The following is a 27,317-nucleotide window of genomic DNA, read 5'->3' on the forward strand; positions in this document are numbered from 1 at the left end:
CCAGGACCAGGGAGTCCTCCACACCTGCCCGCCTCCTGTCCCCCACAAACAGTACTTCTGTCTTGTCAGGATTCAACCTCAATCTGTTAGCCGCCATCAATCCTTGAACCGCCTCCAGACACACAGGACCTTCACTACCCTCACTGGTTCCTCTGATTGCCTCTGAGTAGAGCTGTGGGGCTCAGCATCAGATCAAGAAAGCAAGGGGCTTGCTGCAGCTCCCCAGGCCATGAGGGGGACACACACACTCAGAGGGAGGGAGGGGGGAGGATCTGCAAACAGGTCCTCGGCTTTTCCCCAACAAGATTGTGCAGGAAATGAGCAGAGCTCAAAACAACTCGAAATGGCAACTCCCCAGCAAGAGATCTCGATATGGGGAAAGACGAGGATTTTTTTTCCTGCCCTTGAACTTGGCAAGAGAAACTTTGGATCGAGGTGCTGGGAGGGGAATGAGAGGAAGGAAGCAAATGGAACAAAAGGAACTGGGAAGCATGTAGGGGGGGGGGCTGTTTCTGTGCTTGAATCCTCCCTCCCACAAAAACCCCCACCCTTGCAGAGAAGAAGGAGGAGGAGGAGGAGGAGGAGGAGGAGGATGTTTATTTGGCTTTACGCCCATCATAAAACACAACACAACAAAATAAATCAAATAAAACAGCGGACTCGTTCAAGCCACAAATAATATAACACAATTCACAGCTCACAAGGACAAATATTAACAATTAAAAAGAAAAGTTTAAGAATATGATTAAAAATTTAGGCACTACGCTAAAATCAATATCTGATGTCATTATAGAAAATTCTTATAACTATAAATTATCTGCTAACATTCCACTCCGTCTCTTGTACGAGAGGACGGCTGTTAGGAATTTAGCAACCTGTAGAGTAATATAAGGATCCACATCTTGAAGAACCCAGGCAAGCTGTAGGTCAACTGGTTTGTCAGCCATAGGCTGGATTATGGAATTTAGTATACTTGCAGAGAAGCCACTTCCAGGGGGCAGGGGAAGGGGCACAGACTCCTCTGCAGCCACCACAACACGTCCTAAGCTTAGCATACCAGCGAGAGGTGCAGGACATGATGTCGCCCTCGAGAGATGTGGCTGAAGTTTGTGTTGGCCCATCCCAGTAACCCCACCCCTCGAACGGCAGGGGCGAGGGGGCGCCAGGATCAGCCCGAAATCGGGCTGCTCCGACTCCCTCCTCCCCCTCCACGATCGGCAGGGGCGAGGGGGCGCCAGGATCAGCCCGAAATCGGGCTGCTCCGGCTCCCTCCTCCCCCTCCGCGATCGGCAGGGGCGAGGGGGAGCCAGGATCAGCCCGAAATCGGGCTGCTCCGATCCCCTCCTCCCCCTCTGCAATCGCCGGGGCAGGTGGAGGGAAAGCCCCAGAGCGGCGCAAAGCGTTTGCCTGGCGTTCCCTCCGCCCGCCCCACAGCCAGCCAGGGAGAAGGGAGACGGCACCGGGCGGGCAGTGGGGCAGGCTGGCCAGCGGCCCTGCTTCTAGGGGGGGCAATTGCCCCCTCCTGCCCCCCTGCCTACGCCCATGCTTCCTTGGCTGGGTGCTTGGTGGCTCCAGAGGGGAGAAAGATGGAAAGATGGCTGCCTCCCTGGGAGTCCTCATCTCAGTGGAGCTCCAGGAACCCCTCCCTCGCCTTCCTGAGCAGCAGGTGTCAATGCCTTCCTAGCAAAGCACACTTTGGTTGAGCCCCCAACCCCAGCCATGGAAGAGGAGGTTGTGGGGATGCAGTGATCTGGCATAGCAATCTTTGGCAACAATAATTGTCCTGAGAGCAAGAAGGCACTGTGAGCACAAAGCTAGCCTGAATAGGAATTGGTACAGTTGGAGAGGACCCTGAGGGTCCTCTAGCCCAGGCCCCTGCGGTGCAGAAAAGCCCAGGTGGCTTTGGTTAGTGCTCCCTGGGTCCCCTGCGTAGGCTCTCCCGCAGGCAGCGCAGCTGCTCCTCGCCCAGTCTGATCTTGTCCTCCAGCTGCCGCTGCTGAACGACGAGTGCCGACTTCATGCGCACAAAGTGCTGGTAGTCCTGCAGCTGCTCCACCGGCAGGCAGCGTGAGACACTGGCGAAGACCAAGCGCTCCCGGCGGGAGACGTGCTCCTGCAGCTCCTTGGCATCCTCCAGCTGTGCCATCAGGTGCCGCTTCTTCTCCAGGAGGGCCAGCTTGATTTGGGGAAGGGAGAAGAGAGAAGGAGCTGTCAAAACTCAGAGCAGGAAGAACAGGCGCACATGCCCACCCTCAACAACAGCGTAGGGCAGCAGCAAAAAAAAAAAGCTAGCGCTCTTCCGGGCTGCATCAACAGAAGTCTAGTGTCCAGATCAAAGGAAGTCATAGTCCCACTCTATCCTGCCTTGGCCAGACCACGCCTGGAATACTGTGTCTAATTCTGGGTGCTGAGGAAGGCGACCAACATAGAATCATAGAGTTGGAAGAGACCCCAAGGGCCATCCAGTCCAACCCCCTGCCAAGCAGGAAACACCATCAAAGCATTCATGACAGATGGCTGTCAAGCCTCTGCTTAAAGACCTCCAAAGAAGGAGACTCCACCACACTCCTTGGCAGCAAATCCCACTGTCAAACAGTTCTTACTGTCAGGAAGTTATTCCTAATGTTTAGGTGGAATCTTCTTTCTTGAAGTTTGAATCCATTGCTCCGTGTCCGCTTCTCTGGAGCAGCAGAAAACAATCTTTCTCCCTCCTCCATATGACATCCTTTCATATATTTGAACATGGCTATCATATCACCCCTTAACCTTCTCTTCTCCAGGCTAAACATACCCAGCTCCCTAAGCCGTTCCTCATAAGGCATCGTTTCCAGGCCTTTGACCATTTTAGTTGCCCTCCTCTGGACACGTTCCAGTTTGTCAGTATCCTTCTTGAACTGTGGTGCCCAGAACTGGACACAGTACTCCAGGTGAGGTCTGACCAGAGCAGAATACAGTGGTACTATTACTTCCCTCGATCTAGACACTATACTCCTATTGATGCAGCCCAGAATTGCATTGGCTTTTTTATAGCTGCTGCATCACACTGTTGACTCATGTTGACTCAAGTTTGTGGTCTACCAAGACTCCTAGATCCTTTTCACATGTACTGCTCTCAAGCCAAGTGTCACCCATCCTGTATTTGTGCCTTTCATTTTTTTTTATTTTTTTTTGCCCAAGTGTAGTATTTTATATTTCTCCCTGTTAAAATTCATCTTGTTTGCTTTGGCCCAGTTGTCTAATCTGTTAAGGTCATTTTGAAGTGTGATCCTGCCCTCTGGGGTATTAGCCGCCCCTCCCCATTTGGTGTTGTCTGCAAACTTGCTCAGGATGCCCTCAAGCCCATCATCCAAGTCGTTGATAAAGATGTTGAATAAGACTGGAGCTCCCAAACAGGAGAGAGGGGCCTTTCAGAGCTGCATTTCCAGAGTTTGCCACCTGCCCTGTACCTTCTCCTCTTCCGCAGTGGCATCCAGGTCCAGGCTACTGAGGGCATTCTCCACCCTTGCCAGCCGCCCTGAGATGGACAAGAGGAGGTTGACCACCTTCTCCAGGTCCCCGACGAAGAGGCGGAACTTCTCGTATTCATGCGGCTTGCAGACCCCCTTGACGTGGCTCTCCACCTCTCTGCCCAGCACCATATTGGCATTCATGTCGTCATGCAAGCCCCGCTGAGCCTCCTGCAGCACCCCCAGCTTCCGACTGATGCTCTCAATCAGCTGCACCTGGAGGCGGGAGAGATTGCAGTCGGGGTGAGGGGGCATTTAGGCGGGGGCAATTGCCAGAAGGCCATGGGGAGAGCCTGGCTGTGGCAGAATCAGGCCAAAGGGGCCTATCTTTTGCAGCAAGCACATACTGTCCTAGTGATGAACAGAAATGGTCCAAATTCCCAACTCGACTTTTCTAGCAACCACCCCACCCCAAAAAAATACAGGAGCCACTTGCTGGGGCTAAGTTGGACTCAAAGAGCCTAGACCATTCTGCCCACTAATCCCCAAGCAGCTGTGCAGGGCCTGGAAATTGAAGTGAAAAAGCCCACCTGCCACCGGCTCACCTTCTTCCTGGCCAGGTCGTGGTCCACCTCTTCCTCCTCCGAACTGGCTCCAGCTCCCTCAGGCAACTCCTTCATCTTGTTCAGTAGCTCAGCCTTGCCAGCCGACAGGTTATAGTAGGCAGAGCCGGAGGAGTTGGGGCTGGCAGCTCCCACACAGGTTGGGGAGACGGGCTGGCTGGGTTGCCTACACCAACAAAGAGCATTGTGGGAGGGATGGCTCCAAAATGGAGAGGAGGCCAAGGCAACACTGTCTGCCTTCACATGACCATCTTGGCTGTGAGTCTTGGAAAACCTGCTCCTGCCTTGCAGGTCTTTCCCACCTGGCCTGGAAAGGCGGTGTCTGGACTGACTCCAGCTACAAAAGCTGTGTCTGGACTGACTCCAGCTACAAAAGCTGAGGCTGCCCAAAAGACTCCTGGGCTGGGGTAACATTTGGGCGTTTTGTTGGAGTGTGTTGTTGCTGTGGTTGATACTAATTTCCTGCGTTTTTATTTTAGAGCTTGTTATGATATATGTGGACAATGTTCAACCATTATACAATACACAACCATTTTTTGGTGTTTCATTTATTGCAGAGGTCAGCAACCTTATCGAAGGATGGGCACGTCAACGCTCTGTCTGTCAGAGGATGGACCAGAACGTCGGAGGAGTGCCCATGAGTGTGAGCACACGCTATTTCTGGGCCTCCTCCGACCCGGAAGTGTGCCAGAAATAGCATGTATGCATGCGCACAGGCACTTCTCCGCCCCGCACGTGTGCACACATGCGATTTCCGGCCCACATCCAGGTCAGAGGAGCACCCGTACGCATGTGCATGGTCGCCACCAACCCAGAAGTCAGTCCCCGTGCAGCACTGCACTGGTAAGAGTGGGCAGCGGGGGGGGGGGCAACAGGGGTCGCCATGGACCAGTTAGAAAACCCTTGTGGGCTGCTACCGGCCCATGGGCCTTAGGTTGCTGACCCCTGATTTATTGCTTATGACTACCTATGTTATGTTGCAGTTATGTGTTTTTTTAATGTGAGCCGCCTTGAGCATGGTTTGGACTATGGAGAGGTGGCATACAAATAAGATTATGCATCAATGTATACATAAAACTGGTGGCAAGACGCTACACATGAAAAATACTGGAAGGGCAGGAGATGCCGTGTTGAAGTGGGGGGGGGGGGCATCAAGACCTGCAAAACTGAACATCTTTCAGGAGAAGAACTTTGAGCGTTGTGTGTGAATGGCAGACAAGCAAAGTCATGGTAACAAATCAGCACCATCTTAAATATAAAGAAGTCATGCTGCTAATGGCTGACAGCAGTATAAAAATACGCTGCCCTTAAGCTCTTGTTGTATCATGCATTATATCATACATATCATGTATCACTGTAAGCCCCTTCCATAGAATCGTAGAGTTGGAAGAGACCCCAAGGGCCATCCAGTCCAACCCCCTGCCAAGCAGGAAACACCATCAAAGCATTCTTGACATATGCCTGTCAAGCCTCTGCTTAAAGACCTCCAAAGAAGGAGACTCCACCACGCTCCTTGGCAGCAAATTCCACTGCCGAACAGCTCTTACTGTCAGGAAGTTCTTCCTAATGTTTAGGTGGAAGCTTCTTTCTTGTAGTTTGAATCCATTGCTCCGTGTCCACTTCTCTGGAGCAGCAGAAAACAACCTTTCACCCTCCTCTATATGACATCCTTTTATATATTTGAACATGGCTATCATATCACCCCTTCACCTTCTCTTCTCCAGGCTAAACATACCCAGCTCCCTAAGCCGTTCCTCATAAGGCATCGTTTCCAGGCCTTTGACCATTTTGGTTGCCCTCCTCTGGACACGTTCCAGCTTGTCAGTATCCTTCTTGAACTGTGGTGCCCAGAACTGGACACAGTACTCCAGGTGAGGTCTGACCAGAGCAGAATACAGTGGTACTATTACTTCCCTCGATCTAGACGCTATACTCCTATTGATGCAGCCCAGAATTGCATTGGCTTTTTTAGCTGCTGCATCACACTGCTGACTCATGTCAAGTTTCCAGCTCTACAAATCCTATTATTCTATGAATTCTCAATATATTTACAATAAAACAGCAACAGTGGTGGGGGTGGGGAATAAGGGGAGTCACAGACAGCCATGAGGGGTCCCAGGAGGTGCATCAGCAGGAGGGAGACCCCAGGGAGACCCCCGGCTCACACCCCCACAGAGGCTGAGGCTGTTCCTAGTTGCTGAGTTTGTTCCTATACATTCATATCCTACTCTTTGATTGTGGTTTGCACTACTTTCTACCCCTCCCACAACTGATCCTCACGGCAGCCCTGTGAGGTGGGAGCTGCGTCACTCAGTGGGGCTCTGAATGTGGGTACCCCATGCCCACTTTCAAATGCCCACTAAGTGAGGCAGCTCCCTTTTTCTCACGCCCAGGGACACGGTGGCGCTGTGGGTTAAACCACAGAGCCTAGGGCTTGCCGATCAGAAGGTCGGCGGTTCGAATCCTCGCGACGGGGTGAGCTCCCGTTGCTCGGTCCCAGCTCCTGCCCACCTAGCAGTTCGAAAGCACGTCAAAATGCAAGTAGATAAATAGGTATCGCTCCAAGCGGGAAGGTAAACAGTGTTTCTGTGCGCTGCTCTGGTTCGCCAGAAGCGGCTTTGTCATGCTGGCCACATGACCCGGAAGCTGTACGCCGGCTCCCTCGGCCAATAATGCGAGATGAGCGCCGCAACCCCAGAGTCGGTCACGACTGGACCTAATGGTCAGGGGTCCCTTCCCCCACGCCCTGGTCCTTCCTCAAGGCTCAGAGCCATCCTTCCCCCACCTGAATCATAGAATCATAGAGTTGGAAGAGACCACAAGGGCCATCCAGTCCAACCCCCTGCCAAGCAGGAAACACCATCAGTGCATTCTTGACATATGCCTGTCAAGCCTCTGCTTAAAGACCTCCAAAGAAGGAGACTCCACCACACTCCTTGGCAGCAAATTCCACTGCCGAACAGCTCTTACTGTCAGGAAGTTCTTCCTAATGTTTAGGTGGAATCTTCTTTCTTGTAGTTTGAATCCATTGCGCCGTGTCCGCTTCTCTGGAGCAGCAGAAAACAACCTTTCACTCTCTTCTATATGACATCCTTCCATATATTTGAACATGGCTATCATATCACCCCTTCACCTTCTCTTCTCCAGGCTAAACATACCCAGCTCCCTAAGCCGTTCCTCATAAGGCATCGTTTCCAGGCCTTTGACCATTTTGGTTGCCCTCCTCTGGACACGTTCCAGCTTGTCAGTCTCCTTCTTGAACTGTGGTGCCCAGAACTGGACACAGTACTCTGGTGGTCCTCCAGATGTTAATGGACTTCAGTTCCCATTACCCGCTCCTGCCCACTGCTCAGATGGTTAGAGCACGAGACTCTTAATCTCAGGGTCGTGGGTTCGAGGCCCACGTTGGGCAAAAGATTCCTCATTGGACCCTCGTAGTCCCTTCCAACTGTACCATTCTATGACTCTATGCTGGATGAGGCTGGGTGGTGGGCCCAGGTGGGCTCCTGGCCGGAGAAGGATGCTCTGTGCCAAGGGCCCACATAGCCCCCTGGCCCCCGGATCTTGCTGCCCTACATAACAACAGTTTGGGGGGGTGCCATTGCAGTTGGTATGCCTACCTCGCCGAGAGTCCCACAGCACCAGCCTGAGGGGGCCAGCCGTGCCCCTGCCACACAGCACCCTCACCGGGGGAGAAGAGGTCGCCCATCACTTCCGCTGCGGTCACCAGACCCAAGGTGGGGCTGAGCACTCCGGCTAGGGAGCGGTCCCTGCCTGCCACATCCCTCATCAGCTCCTCTGAGTTCAGGCGGAAGGGGGGCACCGGACCCACCATACCTGGGTGGCAGGCATCTCCTTCAACCCCCTCTAGCTCCTTGGAGGCTGTGAAGGGGGGAGAGAGGGAGAGGGAGGGAGGGAGGGAGAGAGAGAGAGAGGGGAAAAAAACCATTTCAGGCGGCAGCATTGCTGGAGAGATAATAATAATAAATAATAATAATAATAATAATAATAATAATAATAATAATAATAATAAATTTTTATTTATACCCCGCCCTCCCCAGTCAAAAACCGGGCTCAGGGCGGCTGACAGCAACAGAATTACAAGAAAACATAAAAACAATTAATTAAGATACAGATTAAAATACAGTGTTAAAATTTAAAGTGCAGCCTCATTTCAAGTAGTCCATAAATCCAAGCCATGAGGGAGGAAAAACACAGGGGTCAAGCTGAGTCTAACCCAAAGGCCAGGCGGAACAGCTCTGTCTTGCAGGCCCTGCGGAAAGATGACAAATCCCACAGGGCCCTGGTCTCCTGGGAAAGAGCGTTCCACCAAGTTGGGGCCAATACTGAAAAGGCCCTGGCCCTAGTAGAGGCCAATCTAGCCACCTTATGGCTCAGGATCTCCAGAATATTGTTGTTTGTGGACCTTAAGGTCCTCCGTGGGGCATACCAGAAGAGGCGGTCCCGTAGGTACGAGGGTCCCAAGCCGCATAGGGCTTTAAAGGTCAAAACCAGCACCTTAAACCTGATCCTGTACTCCACCGGGAGCCAGTGCAGCTGGTAAAGCACTGGATGAATGTGATCCCGCGGCCGGGACCCTGTAAGGAGCCTCGCCGCGGCATTCTGCACCCGCTGGAGTTTCTGGGTCAGCTTTAAGGGCAGCCCCGCGTAGAGCGAGTTACAATAGTCAAGCCTGGAGGTGATCGTCGCATGGATCACTGTGGCCAGATCAGGGCGAGAGAGGTAAGGGACCAACTGCTTGATGCGGCGGAGATGGGAAAAAAGAGGCACGGACACCTGCAGAGGGGAAGCAGAACTCACCAAGGCTGGAGGGGCTGGCTGACACCGACTCGGGGGTCCTGCTGGGCGATCCGTCCTTCCCCTTTTCCCACGGGGGCGTTGCTGCCTCCTCCAGGGAACATGCAGGCCTTTAAGCACAAAACCAACCAGACACCCGGTTAAAGACAGGTTGAAATGGCTTCAAGCTCAGTGGTTTTTCTGCCTTTTTCTATCTGGCCTGGGAGGGATTGACTGACTCCAGCTACAAAAGCTGGACGGACTGACGGACTGACTCCAGCTACAAAAGCTGAGGCTACTGAAGGTGCACAGGACAGCAAGCAAGAAAACACCTTAAAAGTAATTCCAGCACAGAGGCTTTTCGGAATAGGAAAGTCTCGGTGCCGGGAAGACCTCAGGGATGGCCACCTGTTTCATATTTAAGGGGAGTGAATGCCAAAGGGGACGTGCCCCTAAGTCGTTTTTGTAGATTTTCCAAATTTTTACCAAATCAGCCACATGAAAACAAATTTAATACTAATTTTCTGAAAATTGCTTTCCTACACTCCGTTCATAAGGTTCCACTTATTGCTGCATTATTTCCCTGATTATTTCTAATTCACATTCCATTCCTTACCATTAACCTTATACTACAATCGTTTTTTGTTCTTTTTAAACTTATTGCCCTTAACCACCAGCCATCCACCTGCCAATTCCTGCACCTACAGCCCCGATCCCTATATTGTGTGGAACTGGACCTCTGGATAAGATGGCAAGATGATAAGAGTTGGAGCCTGGCAACATAGAGTTGGAATAGACCCCAAGGGCCATCCAGTCCAACCCCCTGCCAAGCAGGAAACACCATCAAAGCATTCTTGACATATGCCTGTCAAGCCTCTGCTTAAAAACCTCCAAAGAAGGAGACTCCACCACACTCCTTGGCAGCAAATTCCACTGCCGAACAGCTCTTACTGTCAGGAAGTTCTTCCTCATGTTTAGGTGGAATCTTCTTTCTTGTGGTTTGAATCCACCCTCCCCTGCTCACAGCTTCTGGGTTCAGGCGAGATCTTGGGAGAGGTCCACAAGATGTCACCTGAACACAGCTGGTGCCTCTTCTTGCTTCTTTGGCAGGGAGAAGTGAGGAGAGGAAGCGACTTCTGGCGAGATCTCACGCATGCCATTTCTCCAGCAGTGGTCAGGTCGAGCGTCACCCACAGCAGCTTCAGAGATGTGAGAAGAAGGGGCAGCAGTGGCGAAACTTCACAAGATCTCACCAGCAGCTGACACACACCACATCACCTTGCTTCTCCAGCTGCCACCTGAGGCGGATGTCTCCGTCCACCTCATAGTTGGGCCAGTCCTGCCACCAGGGTCCCCATCCACACTACTAGCCCACATGAAGTTACTTGCCACAGGGGCGTACCCAGGATCAAAATTAGGGGGGGCAAGGGGCGAGGGCAAGGGGCGGGAGGGGAGGGGCCACAGTGGGGATGTGGGCGGGGCTACGTGGCCTGCACTCGCCCAGCTCTTCCGAGGAGGCGGCCCCACGCACCGGGAGCGGAGCTCCAGAGGCGTGCGGGGAACGCGAGCCCATGGCTGCCTCCTGCGCACCTCCCAGGTCTTCCGAGGAGGCGGCCCCAAGCTCCCATTCCCGGCGCGAAGCTCCAGAGGCGCGCAGGGAACGCGAGCCTGTGGCTGCCTCCTCCACTTACGCTCCCCGCTCCCGCTTAGCGCTCCTCCGCTTACGCTCCCTGCGCGCCTCTGGAGCTTCGCGCTGGGAGCGGGAGCCTGGGGCTGCCACGCTGCGCCCCTTAGCCTTTTGCTTCTGGGGGGGCAATTGCCCCCTCCTGCCCCCCTGCCTACGCCCATGATTTGCCATGAGATTCTTCCTCTTCTGCACCACATTCTGACCCTCCTGCTGCTTTCTGCCCCCATCCCAACAAGTCCACTCACTGTAAAGCCTCTTGGTACACGCTGGATGGGTTCAGGCTAAGCTTAAAAGGCGGCACAGACTGACTGTCAAGGGTCATCTAGTCCAACCCCCTGCAAGGCAGGAATCTCAGCTAAAGCATCCAAGACCAGATGGCCATCCAACCTCTGCATAGAAACCTCCACCACTGATCCTGCTCTCTCCTGCCCAGCTAGTCTCTCCTGAAGCCACCTTCCCTACTTCCCTGCCCCTCTGTACAGACCACCCCCCCATCCCACGCCCGCAACCTGTGAGCCACAAGAGGCAGGAAGCAATGCACTACTTGCCTGGATGACCCACTCTGGCTGCTCCCATCTGGCGCTGCCCACTCTGGGGTCCGGCGTGGTGAACTGTCGTAATGATAGGGGGAGTGGGGGACTTCCTGAGGCCTGGGGCTGAGCTGCTGGCTGGCCTCCCCCCACAGCTGCTCCAGAGGCAGGCTCTGAGACCTCTGCCGTGCCACCTCACTGCTGCTCTGGCTGTAGGCACAGGCTTCTTCCAGGTGGGGGTGGGGGTGGGGGCCAGCCTTGGGGGGAAGCAGGTGGCTGTGGGAGGCACGACGGGGGCGGTATTTCTCCCAGTTTGGTGGTGGTGGGGGCCGTGGAGGGGGCGGGCCCTTTTGCTTGGCGGCCCGGGGAGAGTCCAGCCGGGTCTCCTCCTCCAGCTTGGCCAGGGGTGCTTCTCGCCTCTCCCTCCTGGAAGCACCAGCCTGCTCTGCGCAGAGGTGGCTCTCTGAGTAGGCCCTTTCGCGCAGGGGGTGTCTGTGAGGGCTGGCAGGGTCCTCTTTGTGGTCCGGGTTCTCTGCTGCTCGCCCAGGCCTCTTGCTGTCCCAGGTGAGGCAGGGAGGGTGCGATTCTGCCTCGGAGGCCTCCGAGCAGGTCCAGAAGGGGCTGAGCCTGGCAAAGCCCACCTTGTGTTGTGCGAGTTCACTGCAAGGAGAGTGAAAGAAGAGCAACCTGCGGCAACATTTCTCTGGCGAAAATAGGGACATCCCATTCCCCACCAGGAAGCTTGCCCTGTGTTTGATCTCCCACAGAAGTCATATACACGTACAGTATGCATCTTCCACCTTGAGCCAAATTAAAACCTCTCCGCTGAACCATGGGCGTACCCAGCGCGGGGCGGGGGGGCAGCTGCCCCCCTAGAAGCAGGGCCGACGGGGCTGGTGGGCAGAGGCGGAGGACAGCCCGGCGGAGTGCGAGTTCGGCGTGCCTGCCCGCCGTGCCGTGCCCTCTAGCTCCCCAAGAGGTGGCCGAGCTCCGCGCTACAGCCTGCCCTTGGCCTCCCTCCACCGCATGGTTTCCCCGCGGCCGCCAGGTGCGCCACCGATGCTGCTGCGCTCCTTGGGAGCTCGGCAGGAGCTGGGAGGGAGCGCGGCTGCTTCTGCCCTGGGCTTGCTGGCGGGGCCGTCGGCGCTGCAGGGCTCTGTTGTTGCCAGCGGCCGCGCTCCAGGGCGCCTGCCCTCGGCCTCCCTCCACCGCATGGTTCACCTGCGGCCTTCAGGGATCTAGAAGGAGAGCCAGGCGCTGCAAGGATAAGTTATTTTTATTATTTTCATTTTTATTCTTACGTCATCATCACCATCATCATCGTTCTCTGTAGCCCCGCCCACGTTCCCACTTTGTGGCCCCTCCCCTCCCGTGCCTTGCCCCCCCCCCCTAGTTTTGATCCTGGGTACGCCCCTGCGCTGAACCTACACTGAATACTTCTGAGCAGGCTATTTACAATAAAGGAATAAACGCATGATGCCTTTCTTAAGAAATGGCTGCTGCTGAAGCAAATGGATTGTTGATATTTTCCTTAAAACTACAGGAAGGGCTTCGTATGCCAGCTTCACCATTTCCTTCATTTGGCGCTGGGATTTTATTTTCAGGATAAACAGGACTCTGTTTTGGCCCCTACACACAGACACCACTTTTAATTGTTCTCCGAGACGTGGAGGGGAGGAAAAAAAGAAAAGAAGGACATTCCAAGATCAAATCGGAAACTGGGACGGCTTCCATCATTCCGGGACTCTCCCTGGAAAATCGGGAAGTGAGTGGCAGCAGCCCCTGCAGACAGAACCAGCCCAAGGCATTCTGACGGAGTGTGGTGGAGTCTCCTTCTTTGGAGGTCTTTAAGCAGAGGCTTGACAGCCATCTGTCAAGAATGCTTTGGTGGTGTTTCCTGCTTGGCAGGGGGTTGGACTGGATGGCCCTTGGGGTCTCTTCCAACTCTATGATTCTATGATTCTATGACACCTGAGGCGAACCACAGAATGGCACTAGGAAAGACAACCCCCCACATACACACACCCCATCCCTTGTGTTAACACAAGTTCTGCCTCAGCATCTCGGGAAGAAGCTTCTGACAGGGAGTGGGATTCCAAAAGGCCAGCAAGGGTGAGTTGCTCTCTCCCACCTTCCTGGGTTGCAAACCCTTGTTCATGTGCGACATTCCTGTCTGTGGTGGTTTCGACGCTCAGTTTTCCCATTCCCATCCCTGCCAAGATTACTGGTGGGTGGTGCTGGGCCTTCAAAGAAAGGCCCTCATTGATCTTGGTTGTGGTGAATGCCAAGGGTGCCACGAGGAAGTGGCGCCTCTTCCCCAGAGCAAGATGGACTGGGTCCAGCCCCAGCAGCAAACACACAGGGCTCAGCAGAGGTGGGAAGGAATGGCTCTCCTAATGCTCCAGCCAACAAGAGCAATGCCAGCCTCAGAGCCTCATGCAGCTTGGGGTGGGTGCCGATGACAGAGAAGGGCCTGGCATCTTGCGAGGAGGGCCCCCCCCCCCCCGGCAGGAGCACCTCACAGACACCTGGGGGTGTCCAGTGGATCAGAAACTGCTGTCCCACGAGAAGAAAGTTGGGAAAGAGGCGGAGAAAGAGAGTTGTACAACAGAAGGAAAAGTGGAAAGAGGGAGGGGGTATGGAGTGGGCAAGGGATGGAGTGGGGTGAAAAAAAAAAGAATTTTAATACAGGATGTCTAAAATGGTTTGGAAACGGATTGTTAAAAGGAGCTGGCCAAAGTTTGCAGGAAACCGCCAATCAGGGGAAGGAGGGGGGAGTTTAAAAAATGTTTTAATAAATTAAATAGTGATTTTAGTAAGTAAAAATTCGGGAATATTTTTTAGGGAAATTACAGGCTAAGGGGTTTAGTTTAGAGATTTGATTGAATATTTTTTGGATAAAATTTTATGTATGATTAAAATAATTGGTTAAGTGATAATTAATATTATGAATTGTACTTGATATGAGAAAATTGCTGAAGTGGGGTGTAAAATGAACTCGGGGAGGGAGGGACGGGGAAGCTGAAGTTATGTCAGTGAATATTGGATAAGATTTAAAGAATTTTTTTCCTTTTTTTCCTTTTTTGCTATTTTTGTCTTTTTCTTTTTTTCCTTTTTTCTTGTGCTCTTTTTCTTTATTGTTTCTGAGGTTAATAGATTATGTTATGATGATGTGAATAATGTTTAAATTGAAAATCTTCAATAAAAATTATTTGGAAAAAAAAGGAACTGCTGTCCCACATTGCCGTTTTTCCTGCTACCCCACCCCACCCACCTGTGGGCACCAACATCAAGCGTTCCTTGCCAACTCCAGGCACCACCTGCCTACCTCATTGATGGGCTCGTCGTCTTCCTTCTGGGTGCAGGGGGCTCCCAATCACCCACGGAAAAGTCCTGGAAAAAAAAGGAACAGAGGCTGAGGGGGGAGGCGGGGAAGGGCCAACCCACCCATGAAGCAAGGTAAGGCAACCAGGGGCGTAGCCAGGATGAAAATCAGGGGGGGCAAGGGGCGGGGCCAAGGGGCAGGGGAGGGGCCACAGCGGGGCAAGGAAAGCTCCCTTCTCCCTTGCCAGCTTTCCCCTTCCCCTCGCCCCGGCGATTGCGGAGGGGGAGGAGGGGATCGGAGCAGCCCAATTTCGGGCTGCTCCGACTCCCTCCTCCCCCTCCGTGATCGGCAGGGGCGAGGGGGAGCCAGGATCAGCCCGAAATCGGGCTGCTCCGACTCCCTCCTCCCCCTCCGCGATCGGCAGGGGCGAGGGGGAGCCAGGATCAGCCCGAAATCGGGCTGCTCTGATCCCCTCCTCCCCCTCTGCAATCGCCGGGGCAGGTGGAGGGAAAGCCCCAGAGCCGCGCAAAGCGTTTGGCTGGCTTTCCCTCCGCCCGCCCCACAGCCAGCCGGCTAGAAGGGACGTCTCCCTTCTCCCTTGCTGGCTGTGGGGCGGGCGGAGGGAAAGCCAGCCAAACGCTTTGCGCGGCTCTGGGGCTTTCCCTCCGCCCGCCCCACAGCCAGCCAGGGAGAAGGGAGACGGCACCGGGTGGGCAGCGGGGCAGGCTGGCCAGCGGCCCTACTTCTAGGGGGGCAATTGCCCCCTCCTGCCCCCCTGCCTACGCCCATGCACCAGGCAATGATGAAGACTCTCCTTGGAATGGCTGACCAAGGTAGTAGTCCTATGACTGCCCTTCACCTTGACATGAGACTTCTGTTGATGCAGCCTAGACTAGCATTAGCTTTTATTTCTTATTTTTATTTTGTGCTGCTGCTCTGTTGACTCACATCAGGCATCCCCAAACTATGGCCCTCCAGATGTTTTGGCCTACAACTCCCATGATCCCTAGCTAACAGGACCAGTGGCCGGGGAAGATGGGAATTGTAGTCCAAAACATCTGGAGGGCCGAAGTTTGGGGATGCCTGACTCACATGAAGTTTGTGGTCTTCTAAGACCCTAATATCCTTTTCACATGTACAGTGTCCATATAATATAATCATAGCGTTGGAAGGGTCATCTAATCCAATCCCCTGCAACTGCAGGAATCTCAACTAAAGCATACAGATAGAATCATAGAAGTGTAGGGTAAAAGCACCACTTTATTCTGCCTTTGGAGGGAAACCACCTAGAGACCTGTGTCCAGTTTTGGGTGCCACAATTTAAGGTTATTGACTAGCTGGAGCGTGTGCAGAGGAAGGCAGCCGAGATGGTCAAGGGTCTGGAAACCAAGCCTTATGAGGAGCCCTTGAAGGAACTGGGGATGTTAGGCTGGAAAAGAGGAGGTATCCAAACCTCTCCTGCTCGAGGATAGGGCCCAAACCTATGGCTTTAAGTTGCAAGAAAGGAGATTCCAACTAAACTTCAGGAAAAACTTTCTGCCAGTAAGAGCCCTTTGACAGTGGAAGAGATTCCCTTGGGCGATCTCTTAGGAGAGATTGGAAGGCCACATGGGCGTAGGCAGGGGGGGCAGGAGGGGGCAATTGCCCCCCCCCTAGAAGCAAAAGGCTGAGGGGCGCAGGCGTGGCAGCCCCAGGCTCCCGCTCCCGGCGCGAAGCTCCAGAGGCGCGCGGGGAGCGTAAGCGGAGGAGCGCTAAGCGGGAGCGGGGAGCGTAAGTGGAGGAGGCAGCCACAGGCTCGTGTTCCCTGCGCGCCTCTGGAGCTTCGCGCCGGGAACGGGAGTCTGGGGCCGCCTCCTCGGAAGACCGGGGAGGCGCAGAGGAGGCAGCCATGGGCTCGCGTTCCCCGCACGCCTCTGGAGCTTCGCGCCGGGAGCGGGAGCCTGGGGCCGCCTCCTCGGAAGAGCTGGGCGGCGCAGGCAACGTAGCTCCGCCCACATTCCCACTGTGGCCCCTCCCCTCCCGCCCCTTGCCCCTCCCTAATTTTGATCCTGGGTACGCCCCTGGAAGGCCATCTGCTATGGATGCCTGAGTGGAGATTCCTGCCTTCCCAAGGGTTGGACTAGATTACGCTCAAGAGTCCCTTCCAAATCATTCTATGGTTCTATGACTTGTTCCTTGCACAGTGAGCCTTTTTGGGAGGCTGCCTAGTCGGATGAGCAGGACCTTCGCCGCATTCTCTCCCAGTCCTGCAACAGACCACACCCACACCCACACCCTCTTACCGCTAGAAAGGTCTTCCTCGCATGCCACGGTCTCCCCTCCTCCGAGAACTTGTGCTGTGCTGGGCAGCAGCAGCAGCAGTCGCTGCAGCGATTCCAGGCGTGCGAGTGGCAGTGGTGGGCCCCCCAGGGGCCAGGTGCTGCCGGCATGTTCCTGTGATGAGTTGCGGGGCACCGATCCCCATAGCAACAGGCTTCCCGGGCTGCACGCGGGCAGGGAATGGGGCGCCAGCGATCACAGTCTCCCCCGCACTGGGCCAATGGCTTGCAAAAGGCAGGCCCCTCTGGAAGGAAGTCCTGGTAGGTGTGGGGTGGCGGGGGCTGCGGGAGCCTGTAGGGCTGGTCCGCAGAGTGGCGGCGCTGGTCCCTGTGCTCGGAGCTGGCTGGCTGGAAGGAGTCCTGGGCCACCACCCTGGGGAGGGGTACACCCACGGGCCTGTTGTTCTGGCAGCCGAAGCCCCCAGAGGAAAGGGGTCTGCTAGTCTCCTCGAAGAACTTCCTCCGGTCGGCGAAAGGCAGGAGGCCAGAGTCCTCAGGGGGCGGCAAGGGGCTCCCAGAACCAGCCACCTGCTGGCTCTGACGGTGGGGCTGCAGCTTGTGCTCTGGTGACCACCGCCAGCGGCCCCCTCAACTTCCTCCAGGCGAAGGAGCTCCCTGTGGCAGAGGGACCTTCCACTTGCTGGGGCCGGGAAGACCACCGTCCGCTGCAAGGACACTCAGCTCGGAGCCCCAGTGCCTGGGAAGCAGCACTCTAGGCTGAGTCAAGCCAGGAGGCTGGCCCTTGGGCAAGGGAGGCGGAGGAGAGCGGGGTAGGGAAGGAGGGGCAGGGGGGCTGCCGGGGGGCTCCCCCGCCTCCTGGCTGGGCTCCCCCGCCTCCTCCAGCAGCAGAGCAGAGCCCTTCGCCTTTTGCAGCTGCGCTTTGCGCCACTGGATCTCGTTCCGCAAGTTGGTGGCAAAGCGGTTGCTGCGCCGGCGCATGTGGGCCGAGCGGTGCTGAGGCGAGCCCCCCTTCCTGGTGCCCGCGCTGCTTCCTTCCCCCTCCTGCCCCGCCTCTGCTGATACCTCCATGCTGGGCGCCTCCTTCAGGCCTGTGCTGGCGTCTCCAGTGGGCTGCAGAAGCGGGGAGGATGCCAGTTCGACACTCCTGGGTCGTTCTGGCCTCATGTGGCAGCGGCTGCTTGTGGAATGGGCCTGGGGGCTTTGCGCCTTTCTGGGGGAGTCCTGACTCTGCTGGGCCCCTGGGGTGCTCCTTTGCTCCATGTGCAGCGGAGACACAGTCCAGTGGGAGCCCTCCTGGGGGCAGGAGACGTTCAGAGCCTGCAGCTGGGCCGCCAGTAGGTGCTCTGGGGCACTGCGACGATGGCTCAGTGCTCCAGCCCAGCAGGCCTTCCAGTGGGGCGGGCAGGCACCCTCGGGGGTGCCTGGCTTGGTCATGAAGGGGTCCTGGCTGCCCAAGGGGTGCTCCCCACTGCTCTCCTCACCCAGAAGGGAGCTGGCCCTCTGGGCTTCCTTCTCCATGGGGGTGGGCTGGTCGGCATGAGAACTCAGCAGGTAGTAATGCTCTGTGGGCGACTCCTTGCCCAACTCGGGGTCCCTGCCTTGTACAGAAAGGAGCGTGTCTGAGGTCCAGCGGGCCTTGAGGTGGTGGGGGGAGTCCTTCCTATGGCCGCCTGCATCGGTTGGGGGTGGGTTACAGGCTCGCAGGCTGTCCTGCCTCACTGGTGGCTGGGGAGGGGCGGACACGACAGCTCTGAGGAAGGGACTGTCCTGAGGGCAGGGGGGGGGGGCTGTCCTGGCACTGGGGGCAGGCCGGCTGGGCAAGGCGTGTAGTCCCACCACTGCCGCCGCAGCTTCCCCACTGGTCTGCAGGTAGCGGGGGTCCGGTGGGAGGCCTTCAGGGACACCGCCGTCCTCGGACCGCAGGGCGGAGTCAGAGGCGTTGGAGCTGGCCGAGAAGGAGCTGTAGGCAGAGTCCCGCTTGTTGTGGTACATGGTCTGGTCGATGGGAGAGAGGCTGCCCTCGTAGAAGGTCTGCCCACCCTGGTCCAGGCTTTCCATGCTCCCGAGGGAGCTAATCTTGTCTGTGCTGCAGTGGCGAGCGAGGGGGTTCCAGGGCAAGGGAAGGTCACTGCGGGGAGAGGGGGGAATCCAGGGTGGATAAAAATCAATGATTTTTTAAAAAAAAATCAAAAAAATCAGATTTTTTTTAATTTAAATAGGATTTTTTTGATTTAAATTGGATTTTTTTAAAATAAAATGCTTTTTGAGGAAAATATATTACCACCCAAAGGTTATTCCATCATGAAATGAAGATTAGTTTTTTAATTATGTAGAATAAGGTTGTATATATGTTTAATTTTGGGGGGTAAATGAATTCCATTAATCCATTCACAATGTCATGCTCTTCCAGAGGTTTTTGTAAGATTATTGGGCAGTTTCTCTGCCTGCAAGATATTATCACAGATGCTTGGTTTACTTTTGCAGTTCTCAAAACTGAATTTGACTCAACAGAGATCACATGCCTCTTCTTCACAGCAAAAATGTTATAACATGAACAGAGTTGAGAAAAAGACCTTAATCCTATTGTTCTACAAACCTATGAATACAGAATCAACCCCTTCAGTGCTAAGTTTCAAGAGGTTCAGTGAATAGAATAGAAACAATATTTTTCTGATTGTTTGGAGTGGACAGTATTTAAGTTTTTCATGTGTAGGCTGGGCTGACAGTCTAAGTTTCTTAATATATATATATATATATTGTTCTTGTTCAGCCAAATTACTTAACAAACGTGGGTTTGTTTAAGCAAATAACATATGCTGTAATGTTATTGTTTCAGTTGAATAAATCTATTTAAATTGTTATTATTAAGGTAATGATTATTTTTCTCCTTCCTAAGTACAACAGAAAAGTTGTCCAAATACAGTATGAATGATTAACCTATTAAACTGGGGATAAAAAAACTAATATGAAAAGTTGTTATTCTAAAAATCTTAATCTACCAGCATATTCAAGTTATACCAGCAAGGATTAGTCTTTATGTAGAAAACTATGATTTAAATCAAGCCTTACTGACTAGTGATTTAAATCGTGATTTAAATCAGTTTGATTTAAATCCACCCTGGGGGAATCCCTCATTAGGAGGTTCTAGGCAAAAGTACCTGTTGCCAAGTCCCTTTCTTATTCATTTCTAAGAATATTTCCATACTGCTCATTTATTTAATTATTACATTTATTCACTTGAAGATCACAGGGTGGCTCACAACAAAATGGGAACACAAAATACGTAACAAAAAACCACAACCAAAACCCTCCATTGAAACGAATCGAGAAAATTGGTTTCCTCCCAAGAACTTTGCCCAAGAAGGGGAGACTGGAAAGTCTGACAAAGGATACTGACAAATTGGAACGTGTCCAGAGGAGGGCAACCAAAATGGTCAAAGGCCTGGAAACGATGCCTTATGAGGAACGGCTTAGGGAGCTGGGTATGTTTAGCCTGGAGAAGAGAAGGTGAAGGGGTGATATGATAGCCATGTTCAAATATATGAAAGGATGTCATATGGAGGAGGGAGAAAGATTGTTTTCTGCTGCTCCAGAGAAGCGGACACGGAACAATGGATTCAAACTTCAAGAAAGAAGCTTCCACCTAAACATTAGGAAGAACTTCCTGACAGTAAGAGCTGTTCGGCAGTGGAATTTGCTACCAAGGAGTGTGGTGGAGTCTCCTTCTTTGGAGGTCTTTAAGCAGAGACTTGACAGCCATATGTCAAGAATGCTTTGATGGTGTTTCCTGCTTGGCAGGGGGTTGGACTGGATGGCCCTTGTGGTCTCTTCCAACTCTATCATTCTATGATTCTAAGTAGCCAGTAGTTAGCATTTTCAAATCCAGGGAGGATTTCTTGCCTGAGTGGTTTCACCACTGCCTCCTCGAAGCGGGCAGGGACCACCTCCTCTCGGTTATTAACCACCTCCCTGGCCCAGCCAGCTGTCCCTCCCCTGCTAGTTTCTATCAGCCAGGAGGGGAAAGGGTCCAGAGTGCGAGTGAGTGCCCTGACCAATCCCAGCACCTTGTCCAGGTCTTGGAGCCTTACTAACGGAAACTCATCCAACACAACAGGACGAGACTGTGCTCTGGACGCCCCTTGAGATCCATCTGCTGTTAACAGTGGCGTCAAGATCCTGGCAGATGTAAACGGTTTTATCCGATGCTTTGCAACCCAATCACAGTGAGCTACTGTTAGATCCATCAGACTGTAAGACCCAGAAAAGCTTTGCCAGACAGTCTACTAGAGTTTTCCTCCAATCACGTTCCAGCTGTCACCCAGGGAGGAAACAAACTGAGAGAGTTTCAGGGGTGATTGTGTCAATGGGCCAAGTCACCCAGATGTTCCACAAGTCAGCCAGAACATCAGTCATATCAGCCAGAAAGTCCCCCAGAGCTGTCTAAAAGGTAAAGAAGGTAAAGGACCCCTGGACGGTTAAGTCCAGTCAAAGGCGACTACGGGGCGTGGCGCTCATCTCGCTTTTCAGGCCGAAGGAGCTGGCGTTTGTCCACAGACAGCTTTCCGGCTCATGTGGCAAGCATGACTAAACTGCTTCTGGCACAACGGGACCAACGGAAACCGGAGCACACGAAAACGGCGTTTGCCTTCCCGCCGCAGGGGTACCTATTTATCTACTTGCACTGGTGTGCTTTCGAACTGCGGATTTGAACCGCCAGCCTTCTGATGGCAAGCCCCAGAGGCTCAGTGGTTTAGACCCACTCTCTCACCAGAGCTGTCTGGAAACCTATTAGATCCATCAGCTTCCGAGGGCAGACCACCCTCATCCATCCACCACCTCTGCAGAGGGGGAAAGGTGCTGAAAGCCTAGACTTCAACAGGAAGTGATCTATGACATGGGATGGATGTCAACGTCCCCCAATTTCAGATCACCTTCTTCCTGCCAATGACATGTTGGGGCAGCCCCATGGTTGTCATGGCAGCCATGAAGTCCCAAGTGACCGCAGAGCCAACTGCTTTGGTACGGATGTTGAAGATTCCACCTAAACATTAGGAAGAACTTCCTGACAGTAAGAGCAGTTCGGCAGCGGAATTTGCTACCAAGGAGTGTGGTGGAGTCTCCTTCTTTGGAGGTCTTTAAGCAGAGGCTTGACAGCCATCTGTCAAGAATGCTTTGATGGTGTTTCCTGCTTGGCAGGGGGTTGGAATGGATGGCCCTTGTGGTCTCTTCGAACTCTATGATTCTATGATTCTAAGTCCCCCAACACCAGCAGTCTAGGAGTCCTCAACACCATGCCTGAGCATGGGTGTGGTTTTTTTTGCCAAAATGTCTTGGGCAGGCCCTGACAGCGCGTCAGAAAATTCAGAAACGGCAAAACCCAGCCTTTTGGCAGCTTGTGCACCCCTCCCCACTCCAGCCTGGAGGGCGTTAGCAATCCTGCCCCCTTTTACTCAGGCAAGAGGCCTGCAACTCATTACCTCCTCCCTGCTGGCAGCCAGGATAGGTCCCAAGCCACCTCCCTTCCTGAAGGAAGATGAGCTCAAACCAAAAAAAAAAAAGCATCTGAGGGATTGGGGGGGGGGGGGAAATGCCAGGCTGGAGAGCTTCAGCACAAAGCCACTGCCATGTCCCACACCCAAGCAAGGATGGTTGTGCCACAGGAGCAACTCCAGAGCCCAACCCATGAGCAAGCAGTGGGTGGGTGTGGAGGTGGCAGCAGGGTATCGCAACTAGTAAGCAGGGTATCGCAACTGCTGTTGAACTCCAGTCCAACCCCCTGCCAAGCAGGAAACACCATCAAAGCATTCTTGACATATGGCTGTCAAGCCTCTGCTTAAAGACCTCCAAAGAAGGAGACTCCACCACACTCCTTGGAAGCAAATGCCACTGCCGAACAGCTCTTACTGTCAGGAAGTTCTTCCTAATGTTGAGGTGGAATCTTCTTTCTTGAAGTTTGAATCCATTGCTCCGTGTCCGCTTCTCTGGAGCAGCAGAAAACAATCTTTCTCCCTCCTCCATATGACATCCTTTCATATATTTGAACATGGCTATCATATCACCCCTTCACCTTCTCTTCTCCAGGCTAAACATACCCAGCTCCCTAAGCCGTTCCTCATAAGGCATCGTTTCCAGGCCTTTGACCATTTTGGTTGCCCTCTTCTGGACACGTTCCAGCTTGTCAGGATCCTTCTTGAACTGTGGTGCCCAGAACTGGACACAGTACTCCAGGTGAGGTCTGACCAGAGCAGAATACAGTGGTACTATTACTTCCCTAGATCTAGATGCTAAACTCCTATTGATGCAGCCCAGAATTGCATTGGCTTTTTTAGCTGCTGCATCACACTGCTGACTCATGTCAAGTTTGTGGTCTACCAAGACTCCTAGATCCTTTTCACATGTACTGCTCTCAAGCCAGGTGTCACCCATCCTGTATTTGTGCCTTTCATTTTTTCTGCCCAAGTGTAGTACTTTACATTTCTCCTTGTTAAAATTCATCTTGTTTGCTTTGGCCCAGTTGTCTAATCTGTTAAGGTCATTTTGAAGTGTGATCCTGTCCTCTGGGGTATTAGCCACCCCTCCCAATTTGGTGTCGTCTGCAAACTTGCTCAGGATGCCCTCCAGAACCAGCTTGCTGGCCAGTAGTACACGTGAAAAGGATCTAGGGGTCTTGGTGAACCACAAGCTGAACATGAGTGAAGCTGAACATGAGTGATGCAGCAGCAATCTCCAGGCTGCATTTCCAGAAGTTGAGTGCCCAGGTCAAAGGAAGTCCTAGTCTCTATTTTGCCTTAGTCAGACCACACCTAGAGTCCAGTGTCCAGTTTTGGGCTCCACCACTTAAGAAGGATATGGACAAGCTGGAAGGTGTGCAGAGGAGACTGGCCAAGAAGATCAAGGGTGTGGAAACCAAGCCTTATAAGGAGTGGTCGAAGGAGCTGGGTATGTTTAGCCTGGAAACGAGGATATTGGGAGGAAATAGAGAGGAGATATCTGAAGGGCTGTCCCACGGAAGATGGGACAAGCTTGTTTTCTTCTGCTGTGGAGGGCAGGACCTGATCTCATGGATTTAGGGCAGGGGTCAGCAAACTTTTTCAGCAGGGGGCCGGTCCACTGTCCCTCAGACCTTGTGGGGGGCCGGACTGTATTTTGAAAAAAAATATGAATGAATTCCTATGCCCCACAAATAGCCCAGAGATCCATTTTAAATAAAAGGACACATTCTAGTCATGTAAAAACATGCTGATTCCTGGACCGTAAGTGGGCCGGATTTAGAAGGCGATTGGGCCGCATCCGGCCCCCGGGCCTTAGTTTGGCGACCCCTGATTTAGGGAGACCTTTCTGACAGTAAGAGTTGTTCGGCAGTGGAACAGTCTCTCACGAGAGGTGGTGGGCTCTCCTTCCTTGGAGGTTTTTAAGCAGAGGTTGCGTGGCCATGTGTCAGGGATGTTTGGCTAGAGATTCCTGGGGTCCCTTCTGACTCTACAATTCTAGGAGTCTAAGATACTCACTCTTTCTTTCTTTCTTTCTTTCTTTCTCTCTCTCTCTCCATCTTTTTCTCACCCACTCAAACACTTCTGTCTCTTCTCTCCCACACCCAAAGCCATCTCAAGGCGCATGCCCCCCAACTGCCAACCTACATGCAAAATTTATACAAAATGTGCTGTTAGGCGGGTCTGGAGGTTGGCCAGAATTAAGCAAGAGCTCGTTCTGGCAGGCAGCATGGGGGCGGGTGGGGGGATGCCATGCAGAGATTGGGAGCTGGGAGCCTTTGTGTGTAGCTGCCACCCCCTGCAGAGCCCCCTCTCCGGGGATGGAGAGATTCCTATAACTTTGCTTGCTTGCTTGCTTTTTGCCCTGGCATTTTCTCTGTGAAAACCTATAACTTTGGAAAGGCTGCTTCTCAAGAGTATAATGACTCACACCAAACAAGATCGCTAAAATATATAAGAGTGGAGATAAAAATTGTTGGAAATGCCATAGTAAAATAGGAGATTATATACATTGCTGGTGGGGTTGTGAAAAAATTAACAAATTTTGGGGAGAAGTTTATGAAGAACTGAAAAAGATGGTAAGGGTTACCTTTCAAAAAAAACCAGAATATTTTCTATTAAGTCTTCTACCGGAAGAACATTTTTCTTTATGGTTGAGCAGCAGCAAGAGTGCTCATAGGTCAAAAATGGAAAAAAGGAGAGGCACCTAATGTAGCAGAATGGCAGATAAAACTGGTGGAGTTCATGAATTTGGATAGAATGACTGCCGCAATAAGAAATGTCTCGAAACAAAGATTAATTAAAAAATGGGAATATGTTGATGATTATTTCAGGAAGAAAAATATAAAAACAGAATTAGTGGTTTGCTTAGCTTAAAGGATCACAGGGGATTTATAAAGGAAATGGGATAAGAAAGACATGTATAAAAAGATTCTTCAGAATAATGGTAACGCAAGGAAGGAAAGAATTTAAGAGTTAAGCGATGGGTTAAAGTTTGGAAGTGGGTTTTATTTATATACGAAATTTTGATTTATGTAACAAAAGTGGGAAGACAATGTATGGATTTTTTTATTGTACTGTTTTTAAAGTGATTCAATAAAGTTTATTTTTTAAAAAAAAATTAAAAAAAGAGTATAATGACTGTGGGAGGGAGAGGATGGTTCAGAAAGATGCCTACGCAATGTTTCCTGTCTGTTGGAAGAGCCAATTTAATCAAAGAATTGTAGGGCTGAAAGGTACCCCCAAGGGTCATCTAGTCTAACCCCCTGCAATGCAGGAATCTCGGCTCAAGCATCCCGGACAGATGTCCATCCAAGCTCTGCTTAAAAACCTCCAAGGAAGGAGAGGCCACCACCTTCCATCCCCCCTCTCAAACAGCTCTTGCTGTCAGAAAGTTGATGTTTAGTTGGAATCTCCTTTCTTCTAAAGTGATGTAGCTCCTTTAAAAAACCCAAAAGACACAGGAGGGAGGGTTGGGAAAGGAAGGAGACCTTCAGAGGGAGGAAAGCTTCCATGCCTTTGCCCTTGCCTTATACAGCTGCAGCAGCCCCCCCCCCTCCCGTCCCCCCTTTTCACACATCGGACCTGGGAAGAGCTTGCAGTACACACACCCTCAAGATTTCATTTGGGGGGCAGGGTGGTGGTGACTCAGCCTTGTTCAGGCACCGGAAAATGTCAGGATAGGAGCTTTCCCTAATGGAACATAGGTAGCCCCCACAGGCAGAGCCAGGGCTTGCCCGAGACATTTTGGCACCCGAGGCAAATAAAAAAAATTGTTATCCCCTGCTCCACGCCAGGGAAGATCCACGTCAGGAACAAGGTGGGAGGAAGAAAGATTGGGATCCCCCGTGGCCCATTGCCTCAGCTGCCCTCATGGGATGGCCAGCCCTGTCTTCTCCCATCCAGGTCAGTACCACCTACACTGACTGGCAGCAATTGCTCTCCAGGGTTTCAGATAGGAGCCTCTCCCAGTGCTACCTGCAGATAGAATCATAGAATAGAATCATAGAATCATAGAGTTGGAAGAGACCACAAGGGCCATCCAGTCCAACCCCCTGCCAAGCAGGAAACACCATCAAAGCATTCTTGCCTCTGCTTAAAGACCTCCAAAGAAGGAGACTCCACCACACTCCTTGGTAGCAAATTCCACTGCCGAACAGCTCTTACTGTCAGGAAGTTCTTCCTCATGTTGAGGTGGAATCTTCTTTCTTGAAGTTTGAATCCATTGCTCCGTGTCCGCTTCTCTGGAGCAGCAGAAAACAACCTTTCACCCTCTTCCATATATATTTGAACATGGCTATCATATCACCCCTTAACCTTCTCTTCTCCGGGCTAAACATACCCAGCTCCCTAAGCCTAAGATGCTGTTGGCAGTTGCCAACAGGTGCCTGCAGACCCCAGAGAAAAGCAACACAGCATGCCTGGCAGCAAGCGTGTCTTCACCCACCCCAATTAGGTTAGGGCAGGGGCTCCCAAACTAAGGCCCGGGGGCCGGATGCGGCCCAATTGCCTTCTAAATCCGGCCCGCAGACGGTCCGGGAATCAGCATGTTTTTACATGAGTAGAATGTGTCCTTTTATTTAAAATGCATCTCTGGGTTATTTGTGGGGCCTGCCTGGTGCTTTTCATGAGTTGAATGTGTCCTTATATTTAAAATGCATCTCTGGGTTATTTGTGGGGCATAGGAATTCGTTCATATTTTTTCCCCAAAATATAGTCCGGCCCCCCCACAAGGTCTGAGGGACAGTGGACCGGCCCCCTGCTGAAAAAGTTTGCTGACCCCTGGGTTAGGGGATCCGTCCCACCCCTTCTCCTCCAGAAGGAGGGTGGCAAATGGGATCGCCCCATGCACGCCAGGCACAGAACACTCACCTGTCTGTGGGCAGTGTGTGTCCAGCAGGACAAAGGCGAGCCCCAGAACTCCAGCCCACACGCTGCTGGGAGCTGTGGGGAATAAGCAGCTGAGGGGCCGGGACATGGAAGCCATCCCTACTCAAGAGGGAGGGGCTTCTTACTGGGCAGGCGTTTCCTGCCGCCGTCCCCCTCCTGCACGCCCCAAGCCAGACCCATTCCCATCCCCTTCCAGCCAGGAAGCGGTGAGGAAGTGATGTCCAGGGAGATAAGGGAGCCCGTGGAGCAGG

At 52.8% G+C, this 27,317-nt stretch overlaps 1 protein-coding gene across 1 annotated transcript; it reads right to left on the reverse strand.

Moving 5' to 3' along the window:
• Positions 1-525: 525 nt before the first annotated feature.
• On the reverse strand, positions 526-27,317 carry LOC118084226 (protein Shroom4; the record flags this gene model as incomplete). Its single annotated transcript, XM_060270082.1, is given in 9 exon segments — positions 526-2,176; positions 3,447-3,722; positions 4,052-4,235; positions 7,690-7,951; positions 8,891-8,997; positions 11,102-11,743; positions 14,412-14,476; positions 16,691-18,815; positions 27,049-27,317. Coding segments are annotated over 9 exon segments (4,200 nt in total), but the record flags the coding sequence as incomplete, so codon positions are not given.

This window comes from Zootoca vivipara, chromosome W (genome assembly GCF_963506605.1).
Source record: "Zootoca vivipara chromosome W, rZooViv1.1, whole genome shotgun sequence".
In the NCBI taxonomy this organism is placed as follows: Eukaryota; Metazoa; Chordata; class Lepidosauria; order Squamata; family Lacertidae; genus Zootoca; species Zootoca vivipara.